The 11,262-nt window shown below is 51.1% G+C and overlaps 1 protein-coding gene across 2 annotated transcripts; it reads left to right on the top strand.

Moving 5' to 3' along the window:
- The first annotated feature begins 1,068 nt into the window (after positions 1 to 1,068).
- Positions 1,069 to 10,976, top strand: RBP5 (retinol binding protein 5). Of its 2 annotated transcripts, none has more exons than XM_047739955.1 (4): positions 1,069 to 1,305; positions 1,564 to 1,742; positions 3,998 to 4,099; positions 10,751 to 10,976. In XM_047739955.1, the coding sequence occupies exons 1-4, from the start codon at positions 1,233 to 1,235 to the stop codon at positions 10,829 to 10,831; spliced, it is 435 nt and encodes a 144-aa protein (XP_047595911.1). In that variant the 5' UTR covers positions 1,069 to 1,232; the 3' UTR covers positions 10,832 to 10,976. The 2 variants fall into 2 exon arrangements, with proteins under 2 accessions (XP_047595911.1, XP_047595912.1); XM_047739956.1 differs by lacking the exon at positions 10,751 to 10,976 and adding an exon at positions 4,531 to 4,991 and having other exon boundaries at positions 1,074 to 1,305.
- The last annotated feature ends 286 nt before the right edge of the window (positions 10,977 to 11,262 follow it).

Here is an 11,262-nt window from a genome sequence, read left to right as displayed (position 1 = left end):
AGCAGAGAGGTGGAAAGTGTTCTGGGACTGGAGGAAGAGTGAGAGATTTGTGTACACACACACACACACACACACACACACACACCTGTCCAGACGATTCACTCCTAGATGGGATTTTTTCCACTGCCTAGGGTCCCTGCCTCCCTCTCCCCGAATTTCCCATCTTAAACTATGATGAACCAACCCAGCTGATTCTGAAGCCAGGGAAGTTGGTATGTTTGAGAGAGAGAGAGAGAAAGGGCTGGTGGGGGGGGGGGGGGGGGTGAAGGGAAGGTACACAATAATTTAGGCAGCCCCCACTGTGGTAATGCATCTGGTAAGCATGGGCTGTCCAAAGACTGGGGACTGGAGGTGATGGTACCATTGTTGACTTCAGAGGGAGAGGGAAATCCCTGGGTCCAAGCCAAAATTTTCCAGAATAGCCAACAAAACTCTCTCACTTTCTACTCCAGACTTTGAACTCAACACCTTGTCATGCTGGCAAGCCCTTCTGTGCTTGGGAAGAGCAGTTGCTCTGCCTCCTTCCTAACGGCCCTACAGGACAAGGAGTTGAATGCCAGAGCTGCAGCCCCAGCTCAGGGAAGCTGCCTGAGGGAGTTGTGTGAGGCAGCCCTCTAGCATTTCCTTCACCGTGGCTCCTGGCCAGCTGACTATCCCCCATCTTTTTCCACTTCTTCCCCCTGATACCTTTCAGGATCCTGACTCAGTCTTGGGATCTCAGGATATTGTTAGAACTCATCCCTGGAGGAGCCCGGAAGCCCCCGCTCCACACAGCAAGACCAGACCTCAGAGCTCAGAGACATTTCCCAAGCCTGCTGAAAATGAGCTGGAAGCCAAAACCGACCTTCGAAAAGGGTCAGGTCTTGGATAATGACAGATTCTGCTCCAGGTTCCTTCTTCAGGAAAAGTCGAGGTTGGCACCAAGTGGCCAAGTTCCTACCCCTCCCTCAGGCTCCAGGCACCAGCCCCACCCAAACTCAATATGGGAGAAGGGAGGAAGTCTGGTAGGAACTCTTATTGCAGCAGGATCCAGCCCTATAAAAACCCTGGTAAGCATAGACCTTCACACAGTCTCTCTCTCTCTCTCTCTTTCTCTCTCTGTGTGTGTGTGTGTGTGTGTTTAGGCTACCCTGGACTCTCTCAGCCTCACCTGCCAGACAACACCACTCCCTCCGCACCCTGCCCACTCTAGTCTCCAGAAAGCTCTGTCTCCAACTTGGGAAGCCCAGACAATGCCTCCCAACCTCACCGGCTACTACCGCTTTGTCTCCCAGAAGAACATGGAGGATTACCTCCAAGCCCTAAGTAATGGCCTCATTCTCCCAGACCCCTTTCCCTCCCCTTTTCCCCTTTCCTCCCTGCCTCTCTGTCCCATGGAGAAGAGGGGGTGCTGGGGTTGGATGCTATGGAAGGATTCGGGTGATAGCACTGGACTTGGGATCCATTTGTAGCCAGGGCATTGGTAAGAGTTAGTCTACAGTCCCAGATCCAGCTCAGGGGTGGCCCACAGCCCCACAGTGCTGCTGCCGGTGGGGGAGCCCCACTAAAAGACAGCCCCCACAGACATCAGCGTAGCTCTGCGGAAGATAGCCCTGCTGCTCAAGCCAGACAAGGAGATTGACCACCAGGGCAACCACATGATAGTGAAGACCCTCAGCACGTTCCGCAACTACATTCTGGAATTCGAGGTGGGAGTTGAGTTTGAGGAGGATCTAAGGATCGTGGATGGACGAAAATGCCAGGTACTTCTCCCCAGGCTTGGGGGAGGGCACGTGGGCGAGCAGGCAGGGGGCTCTTAACAATCCAGGGCAAAACGAAATGCCCTTTCCCCCCACCTGAACCAGAGAGAGGGACTGCTACAGCAGGCTGCGAAGTCCCCAAGGTTACAGTCCCCCAACCGCTCATTGCCAGCCAAAAGGATGAAGAAGGCAGGTCACCCCAACCCAAAGAAGAAATGGCTCACCCTCTAGCCTGTGACCCTGTTGGTCACTGTAGAGTCTCTATTCTCTTAGCTTCTATGAGTCCCCTTTCCTCTATTTCTTTCTGCTTCTTATGCCTTCCTTTTGGTCTCCTTTGCAGACCCTAGCTCTCCTATGAATCCCTTTCACTGGGGTTTCCCCAGTGTTTTGTTCTTGACTTTCTCTCTTTTGTCTGTGCACCAAAGCATGGGCTAAATCATCTATACCCATGATTCCTGCCACCATCTATAAACTGTCCTTGACATGGATTCTCCAGCCAGAGCTGCCTCCTGAGCTCCACGATGAAGTTTTCATCTGCCTATATGTTTCCATCTGCATGCCCCAAGCTCAAAGCCAAATTTATTATCTTCCTACCCCACACTGTTCCTGCTTGTATATTTACTGTCTTCATGAATGGCAATAACCAGCCAGACCACAGACCTGGGAGTCACAGGTCTGTCCCCTTACCCCTCCACCCCAACAACCACACACACACACACACACATACACACACATACACACACACCATCTAATTGGTCAGGAAGTCTTTATAACTTCTCCCAGTATAGCCATATACGGCCTTTGAACACTTGAAATGCAACTAACCCAAACTTATAAAGTGTGTTATAAGCGTAAAAGATATAATGGGCTTTTGAGACAATACCAAAAAATGTACAACATCTCAGTAATTTTTATTTTAATCACATGCTGAAAAGATAATATTTTAGCTATTCCACATTAAATAAAATGTATTATTAAAATTAATTTCACTTGTTTCTTCTTCCTTTTCTAACACAGCTACTAGGGATCTTGCATTTTCTAATGGACCTTGTGTTCATGGCCCATTGTATTTCCACTGAACATTGTTGATTCTTCCTAGCCTTTCTCTAGTGCCACCTTCAGTCAAGCCCTCATTTCTCATCAGGTGCCCAAATCTGGCCCCTCAGACTTAATCTTTCTCTAACCCACTCTGCATACTGTAGCCACAAGGATTTACCGAAGATGTAAAAGTGATCATGAATGGAAACCCTCTCAGAGATAATCCTTTACATTCCAGATGAGGTCCATGGCATACAAGGGTCTTTCCTACAAACACTCTAGTTCAGAGCCACTTACAACCATGTGCCCTTCTTTCTTACCTCTATGCTACTCCTTCCCTTGCTAGAAATTGCCCAGTATCTCCAATCTAACTAATCCTCACTTCTGTGAAGACTCAGCTCTTGCCTCCCACTCCCATCCCCAACCCTTGCCTGGCATCACCGGCACCCGTTTCCTGCTCTGTCTGACCAAGATTCGGAGCTCCTTGGTTAGCAGGGCCTATCCTATGGGAGGGTTTGATAAATGCTGGTTGGAATGCCCAGGCTCACCCCACTTTGATTCGGGGGTGGGTGGGTGATGATCTTTTACTCTCAGGGACACTTCGGCTGTCCTTGAAATTGAGAAAGAAGGAGCACCTGGGTGGCTCAGTGGGTTAAGCCTCTGCCTTCGGCTCAGGTCATGATCTCAGGGTCCTGGGATCGAGCCCCACATCAGGCTCTCTGCTCAGCGGGGACCCTGCTTCCTTCTCTCTCTCTGCCTACTTGTGATCTCTGTCTGTCAAATAAATAAATAAAATCTTAAAAAAAAAAAAAAAGAAATTGAGAAAGAGGAGAGATTCCCTGGTGGGACTCCCAACCAATCCTCTTCTTTCCTGAAAGACCCTCTAGTCCAGCTGGAAGTATCCAAAGGACAAGGTCTTTGTTCTTCATCACCTTCCATGCCCCCGCCCCCAAGTTTTACCCCTGGTTATCCTGCTCCAGGATACTTAGCAGTATCTGCCCTAGCAGTCACTGTAGACAAACTGTGGGCCCCCTTCTGTGCCCTTTGGGGGTTGGGGAGGGGAGTCCTGCTGAATCAGAGCAGCCATCTTATTCAGAATGAAGGGGCTGGAGCTAGACAGTATCAGCTGTGGTGTGAAGAGGGCAGCGCAGCCAGAGTGAGTTGGATGCATTTGGGGCGTTCAGCCCCCAAATCTTCCCTTATTCCTGCTTTCCCTATAGACCATTGTAACCTGGGAAGAAGAGCAGTTGGTATGTGTGCAGAAAGGGGAGGTCCCCAACCGAGGCTGGAGACACTGGCTGGAGGGAGAGAAGTTGTATCTGGTAAGCTGGGTGAGGGCCAGGAAGGGGGCCTCCACCTAGGACTCATCCCCTTGTCCAAATCAAATCAGTCCCTCACTCTACTCCCTGCCCCCCTCCAAGGAGGGCAACCAAGAAAGGAAAAACAAAGCCCTGGGAAGAGTAGAGAGAGGAGGAAATCCAGGGGCCAGGTGGGCCTTGGCTACAAGTCAGATGAATGTCCATAAATTGTGACTAGAGATGGAGACTAGCCATTTCACATTCCGTGACCCAGCTCCCTTCCTTCCTCTGGGGTGAAAAGTTGAAGGTGTGGGACAATGATACAATTCCCCATATATCAAATGCTCTAGCTGTTGTATCCTGAAGGACTAAACAGAGCTCAAGGACCTTGAGAAAGGAACTCCAGCTGGGAAAAAACTTCTTTCTCTCTCTCATTATTCCCACTCTGTCCCCAGGAGCTGACTGCAAGGGATGCAGTGTGCGAACAGGTCTTCAGGAAAGTCAAGTAGCCAGAGAGGCACTGAGGGCCCCTCCAGACTGCACTGGTCCCCAGACTCCTCTTGCTCATACCCCTTGAAGCCCAAAGTATCCCAGGTCAGCAGTCCCTTCCTTGGGTCCCTCCTCCCCCCTCCCCAAGTTAATCTATAACTTGCAGCCCCCTGGCCAAAGTCCTTTTCCTCACACTCCATTGCCCAACTATGGCCTCAGATCCAATTCCTGGTGTGGCCTCCTGGATGAAAGAACCAGGCAAAGGGGAAAGACCCCTCGAGAACAAGGATCTCAACTGTCTTTAGTTTATGTGGTCCCTTACTGAGCTTTGAGCATTTGGGGACAAGTGAGAATTCAGTCCTGGTAGACCTTTTGGAAAACTGACCGGGGTTCAAGAATTTAAACAGGAACTACTGGTAGAATCTTTTGTGTGTTTCCTGTCCTTATTCTCAAGAAAGCCGCATGTGCTCAGCAGAACCAGGCCCAAGGCAAGCCCTCACCCACACAGAGTTCAACAGACCTGGCTATCTTGTATTTCCATGCTACATTTTGAGGAAGTGGGATGGGACAGGGCGAGACCTTTGTCTAGTGCTGGAGGAGGTTATGAAGCTTCGGAACAGTGACCTGGCTTCCGTGTCTGCCTTGGGAAGGGTAGGCAGCAAGAAGGCTAGAAAAGATTGAAAGGAGAGACAGATGGAAAACACAAGGCCAAGGCTAGGAAGGTGAGGGACATGGGGGTGTAAAGGCAAAAGCAGGGAGAAGAAGGACATGCCTGGTTATAGCGACCCTCTGCTTGAAGGCCAGCAAGGCTGGAACAGAGGATAAGAGGGAGAAGGGAGAAGAGGAAAGCCCCTCCCTAAGGGTCCCAGAATACACTGGAAAAGAGCCCAAACGGCAGGGCCTGTTCTGGGTCAGGGCCTTTGGACACCTCCCACCTCCAGGGGCATTGGTCCTTTCAGAATACAAGTCCTGTGAGGCAAGAGTCAGGGAGAAGAGGGCTCAGTGCGGGATGGGGTCAGAGCCTGACTGTGTGGGAGGTAGGGATTGCTGGAAAGTCCCTGGCCTGTGCTTATTACATGATCACCCCTGCTCCTCTTCCTGCAATGGCTAAACCCCTACACGTTCTAGACAATCACTAATTTGGAAACACTGATCTTACTAGACGCCCTGAAATGAGTTTGGAAAAGGAAAAGAAAAGAACTCAGAATGGAACTGAATAGCTCATTCCCCGCCAGCCTCTCGGCAGATGTTCCCAGTGGAGTGGGGAGTAGAGAGCCCTCCTCTGGACAGAGCCACCCAGCAGGAGCTCTGGGGACTGCTGGATCCTACCTTGACCCTTTCCAAGGCACAGTGAAGCCAAAGGAAGATGCTCCACGTGTAGTTACCCATTGCCTAAGTCACGAGGGCAATGCTTTGTCCTCGCCCCTCTGAGTTCACAGGGCAGGTTCAAGCCTCTCCCCACAGGACTGTGCTCTGTGCCCTTCATGTTGGCCCAGCGCTCCTTGATGCAGTCTTGCCAGAGGACCTGACCTGGAAGCTTGGAGGCCCCCATGGTGACTGCCAGGTCCAATCTAAACCCCTTCAAATCTCCCGTGACATGAGCATCAAGCCATCCACACTGCAAATCCACATCCTTCACTTGACCTTACCTCCTCAGGAGCCGGGGTCCCACAAGAAGTCTGGAGATCCCCCAAAGGAGCACAAGCAATTAGAGGAGAACTGAGCAGCTTCAGAAACATCACCAAGAGGGTGGGTGGGAGCAAGGACCTACCTGTAAGCCCACGCTGCTGTTTCCCCTGTGGACCGCAGAGGGGCGCTGATCACCGCAGTGGGAGTCAAAGAAACACCAAGTTTAATCCTCCTTCCAGCCACCTTCTTGAATATTCCATTTCCACCAATACACACACACACACACACACACACACACACCCCGTACCACCACCACCAGTTCCCAACCCGCGTACTCACCCTGACAAAACCCCAACCTCTCATTCCAATCAGCCTTCTCCATCTGTCCTCAGGTGGAAGAGATGATTACTAGGGCATCAGCCAGGAAAGAAGGGAAGGAAATAGCCCTCCCCGGCCCCAGCCTGTCCTGGAGCACCCCACACTGCGGATCCAGGACCAACTTTGACTACTTTTTTGACCAGTGTCCTAGCCCCCAGGGAGGTGGTCAGCGATCCAAAATGTATATTTCCACGTGAGAGGGAATAATGGCACCCTTCTAAGCCAGCCCCACACCAGGCACCTACCCCACTCCCTCTTCCTCAAGCCCAGATAGCACCATATGCTCACAAACTTTTAGCCTGAACTTCAGATGATCCTTTGGTCTCGATTCCTTACGTCACTACAGATCTCTCTTCCCAGAAGAAAGTGAGCAACGGTGGAAGCACCAAGAGCAGGTGCACGCCTGCTGAAGCAGAGAGCCGCACGCTGCCCAAGGCCTCGGGCTCCACATTCTGGTAGGAGACCAGGAAGTAGGCAGGAGCAGCAAAGTCTAGCCAAGTACCCCTCCCCACTGCGCCTCCCCCCTTGAGCCACGATCTCCCATGTGACCCCCCACCCCACATGCTCAGACCTGCATGTTGAAAAGAAAACTCAGGCAAAAGAGGACATTCCTCAACTCTAAAGCACAAAGGCCATCCCAGCCAGGAGCTCCAACCTATAACACGGTTGGACCCCTTACTGGCAGCAGGGGACCCTCAGAAGCCACTGCAAATCCTGGGATCCCAAAAAAGAGCAGAGGCCTGGCCATGTTTACCCCTTTCCCCAACACAAATGTTATCCCCTACAAGGCAGGAACAACGTCTGGCCTAGGTTCACATACCCAAAGGCTACTATGAGGCCAGAAGTTCCCAATATAGCTAAGGATGGTCTGCTCCTTCCCTCCTGCCTCTCCGTGCCATGGGCTCTTCCTCTTCTGGAGAGTGCTGCTCCTACCCAGCCTGGGAACCACCTCTAGCACCGCCACTCAGCTCTCTGGGATGTCTCCCCTGACTTTCCTGGGCTATAAGCCCCTCAACCACAGCAGGACCCATGCCATCAGGGCCCCTAAGGACTGATCTGGAGTCATCCTAGTGTTAGACCCATGATTATGGACAGGTGAGGATGGGAAGACCTTGTAGGTATAGCAGGGTGTGAAAGGGACTCGATGGCCAAATCAGGGAGCTCTGTGAAGGACTCTGAAAGGCTGACCTGGGTTTGCATCAAGGGAAGGAAGGAAGGGAGGGAGGGAGGGAAAGAGGGAGAAGGGAGCGAGGGAGGGAAGAAGGGAGGAGGAGAGGAAGGAGAGAGGAGGAGAGGAAGGAAAGAAGGAAAGAGAGAGAGGTGGAGGGATGAGAGAGGAAGAAAGGGATGAAGGAAGAAAGGAAGGAAGGAAGGAGCAAGCCAAAGCCACTGAGACCAAAAGTGCAAGCAGTGACCCTGCCGGACCAGGGGCCAGAAACAGTACCCATCAGGCCCTCCCCCTCCTCCTCTAGATCTCTGCCAACAGGATGACTCTGGGCCAGCTCTGTGGGTACCTACGCTCCACACTATACACCCACCCTCACCAGAGGCCATTTAGATTCCAGAGGCATCTGAATTCTAATTGGCCTCTGCATGAGATGGAGCTGACCTTCCAGAAAGAACAAGGAGACCACTGTTCTCTCCAGGACTTCCCAGCCCACCACCTAACTGGGGATAGACCTCCTGCCTTCCTCCACCTACCCAGTCCCACATTTCACTTCCCTCTGCCCTCCCTTTTGTTCTGGCCCCTGAAGAGAGGGGCAGCCCTGGGAGCCTCCTTTCTGTCCCCTATGGCCAGTGCCTAAGCAGAGAGGGTCAGCAGCCTAGCCAGGCCACTGAGTTTGTGGATAAATCACTTGACTCAGAAGTTCTAGGTCAGCCTCAAACCACACCCAAAAACTGGGGAGGAGTATTATGCAGTGGTCAGGGGAGTAGGCTCTGGTGTCAAACTGCCCCGTCTTACTAGCTGTATGAGTGTATCCAAGCACCAATTAAGCCACTGCAGTAAAAAAGACACCTTTGCTGGTCACACAAAGCAATTCCAAGAGCATTTCCTTCCTCCGAGGAATTTTGTGACGATTCCATGTGAAATCACTCAGCATAATGCCTGGAATAGAGAAAGAACTGATGAATCTTGGCTATTATTAGTTTTGTTATCTCTTACCTCTTCACTTGCTGATTGAAATTCTCTTTAACTGGAAGCAAAGGAAAAGGCGTCTCCGCCAGTGCCTCTGAGGTCACGGAGTGGCTTATATTTATACCAAAGTGTTCAGTGATACCAAAGATTTAGAGATAGTATCACCTTCCCCTTGGCTATTCAGGCAGATAAAACATCGGTCTACTCCAGAGTTCCAGAACCAGAACCTCCCCCTCTGTCCTCTGTCCCCCTCCTCCCCATGAGGACAAATGGGCCATCCCAGACTGGGCCATTCCAGTGCTGGAATCTGGACGGCTACTTCTCCTTCTGCCCTCTAGGCTTCCAGAAGCCTCCGGTGGCCAGCTGCAGGTGTGGCCACTTTCCCTTGAGCGCCCCCCACACCCCGGTCCTCACTCTTCTTGCCTATGGATGCCAAAACCAGCCAGCACCTTCACCCCTGCCCTGGGGCTTTTTCTCACGCTTCCCCTTTGCCTGAGAGGCCACCATCCACCTGCCCCAGGTCCCCTGCAGAATATCTCAGACCCTCCTGGAGCACTGGTGAAGCCCCAGCAACCACTCCATTCAAGCCTCAGTAGGGCTTCCACAGCTCTGCTGACCGTCAGATGAGCCAGGAGGAGGAGGGTCGTGGCAGCATTAATGGAAGTGATCCTTCCACGCAAACGTGCACATCCCTCCTGAGTCTGTCTCACAATGTCTCTTCCGCGGAGGACAGTGTGTGGGTAGAGGTGTGTGTATTGCCCATGTGGGCCTTTTCATCCCCTGTTCTACAAGACTGCTGAGAGCCAGCCCCTGCTCTTCTCTTTCCTTCATGCACAGAACAATAGCCGTGGGTATTCATTGACCTAAGTAGACAGGCGAGGCAGAGCTAAAAGCCCTACTTGAGGAGTCATTTATTGCCACCTCGCTGTGTGATCTCCGGCAAATTATTTCATTTCTCTGTGCCACAGAACTCGTTCTGTTCAGCCTCGATGTTCTATGACTGATCTACTATCTTGACTTCCACACCCACAGCCTCCCCTTGGCTTCCTTTCTCTTTCCCCCACTGTTTTTAGAAAAGCTTTGCTCCCTGCTCTTGACCCAGCAGTCAGAAAATTGTCATCCTTCATGTAACTGAAGTCTATCCTGCAAGGCCCCGGCGGGAGAAAGAATCCCAACCTGGGAAGGAACAGCTAGATCACAGAGCACTCTCTCTTCAAGTTGCCCCCCCCCCACCTTGGCTGCCACTCACCGCCCTGTTCTGCTTCCCCACCACTCAGTTCTTGCTGAGTAGCACAGATCGGACAAAGGTGAACCATGTAAAATAAGAGTTTAGGAAAATCTTGGAGAAAACAAAAATGAAATAGAACAGAGAGTAATATAGGAGTTAATTATCTGAGGTACAAATGCAGCCTCACCCATCAACTCATTGTGGATGGAAGGGATGGTGCAGAAGACAGCAGAACAGCCTTGCTATTAACAAGCAAAGCACACACACAGTATGCTTAAAGAGTTCTTTACTAAAGGACTTTATTTCAGGCTTGAAAGTCCACACAAAGCCCATGGGACATGGGAGATTTGGAACTGGAATCTCCAGCCTCTGAACTTGTCCCTTTAGACAATCTGTTGATGTGGGACAATTGTCCTAGATTCTTAAGACTCATGCTACGGTTACTGTCCCTTAGGTTGGAAAAAGCATTCTATTCAGGGCTTCTCCTTGCTTCTCTTCCTTTCTCCTTCTCGACAGCTTCTTGGTCCTTTTTAACTCCTTGCTTTCTTCCCAAAGCCTCACCTCTTTGGTGTTTGGTCTCCTGTAGGTCATACTTTGATCTGTATGGTCCTGCTACTTGGTGGGGATGAGTGAAGGAGCCCTTCAGGTCTTAAGGTGAAGGAGAGAGTCAGAGCCCCCAACGGCACTCTGGCTTCAGGTTAATTCATCTGAAAACAACCATACGTAGCAAAAATAACTTCCTACTAATTGGTCTTCGGCATTTATTGTACTAATATAATATGTCTATTTATATGATACCCGACCAATCTCCAAGATGGCCCCCAATGATCCCTGCTTCCTGGCATTCCCATTCTTGTGGATTCTCCTCCTACACTGCATCGGGGCATGGGAGTGACCTGCCCACGATCATGGGAGGGAACCATTGTGGAAGCAGAACCTCCAGCCCCAGTCACGCCTTCAGATGAGTGCAGCCCTGGCCAGCACCTCGACTAAAGCCTTGTGAGAGACTCGGCCAACGTTACTCATCGAAGCTGCTTCTGGATTTCTGACCTTCAGAAACTATGTAAAATAATACATGTTTGCTGTTCTAAACTGCTAAATGTATGAGTGATTGATTATATAGCAACAGGTAACTAACACATCTCTTCAGCTTTGAATTTCATCACAAATGACCCTCTTTCCAGCACCATAGCCTCAATATTTGCCAGGTTGGCTAAAGGACATGGGCAAGTAACTTAGGGCATTAAAAACCTGTCCAGCCACAAAAAGGTCTGGCTCTACACTCAGTGTCCTAGGCTCTTCCATCCCAGCCCTAGGCCCACACAC

The sequence above is a fragment of the Lutra lutra genome, chromosome 8, assembly GCF_902655055.1.
Source record: "Lutra lutra chromosome 8, mLutLut1.2, whole genome shotgun sequence".
In the NCBI taxonomy this organism is placed as follows: Eukaryota; Metazoa; Chordata; class Mammalia; order Carnivora; family Mustelidae; genus Lutra; species Lutra lutra.
Note: the sequence above shows the minus strand (reverse complement) of the source record. Positions and strands in the feature narration are given on the sequence as shown.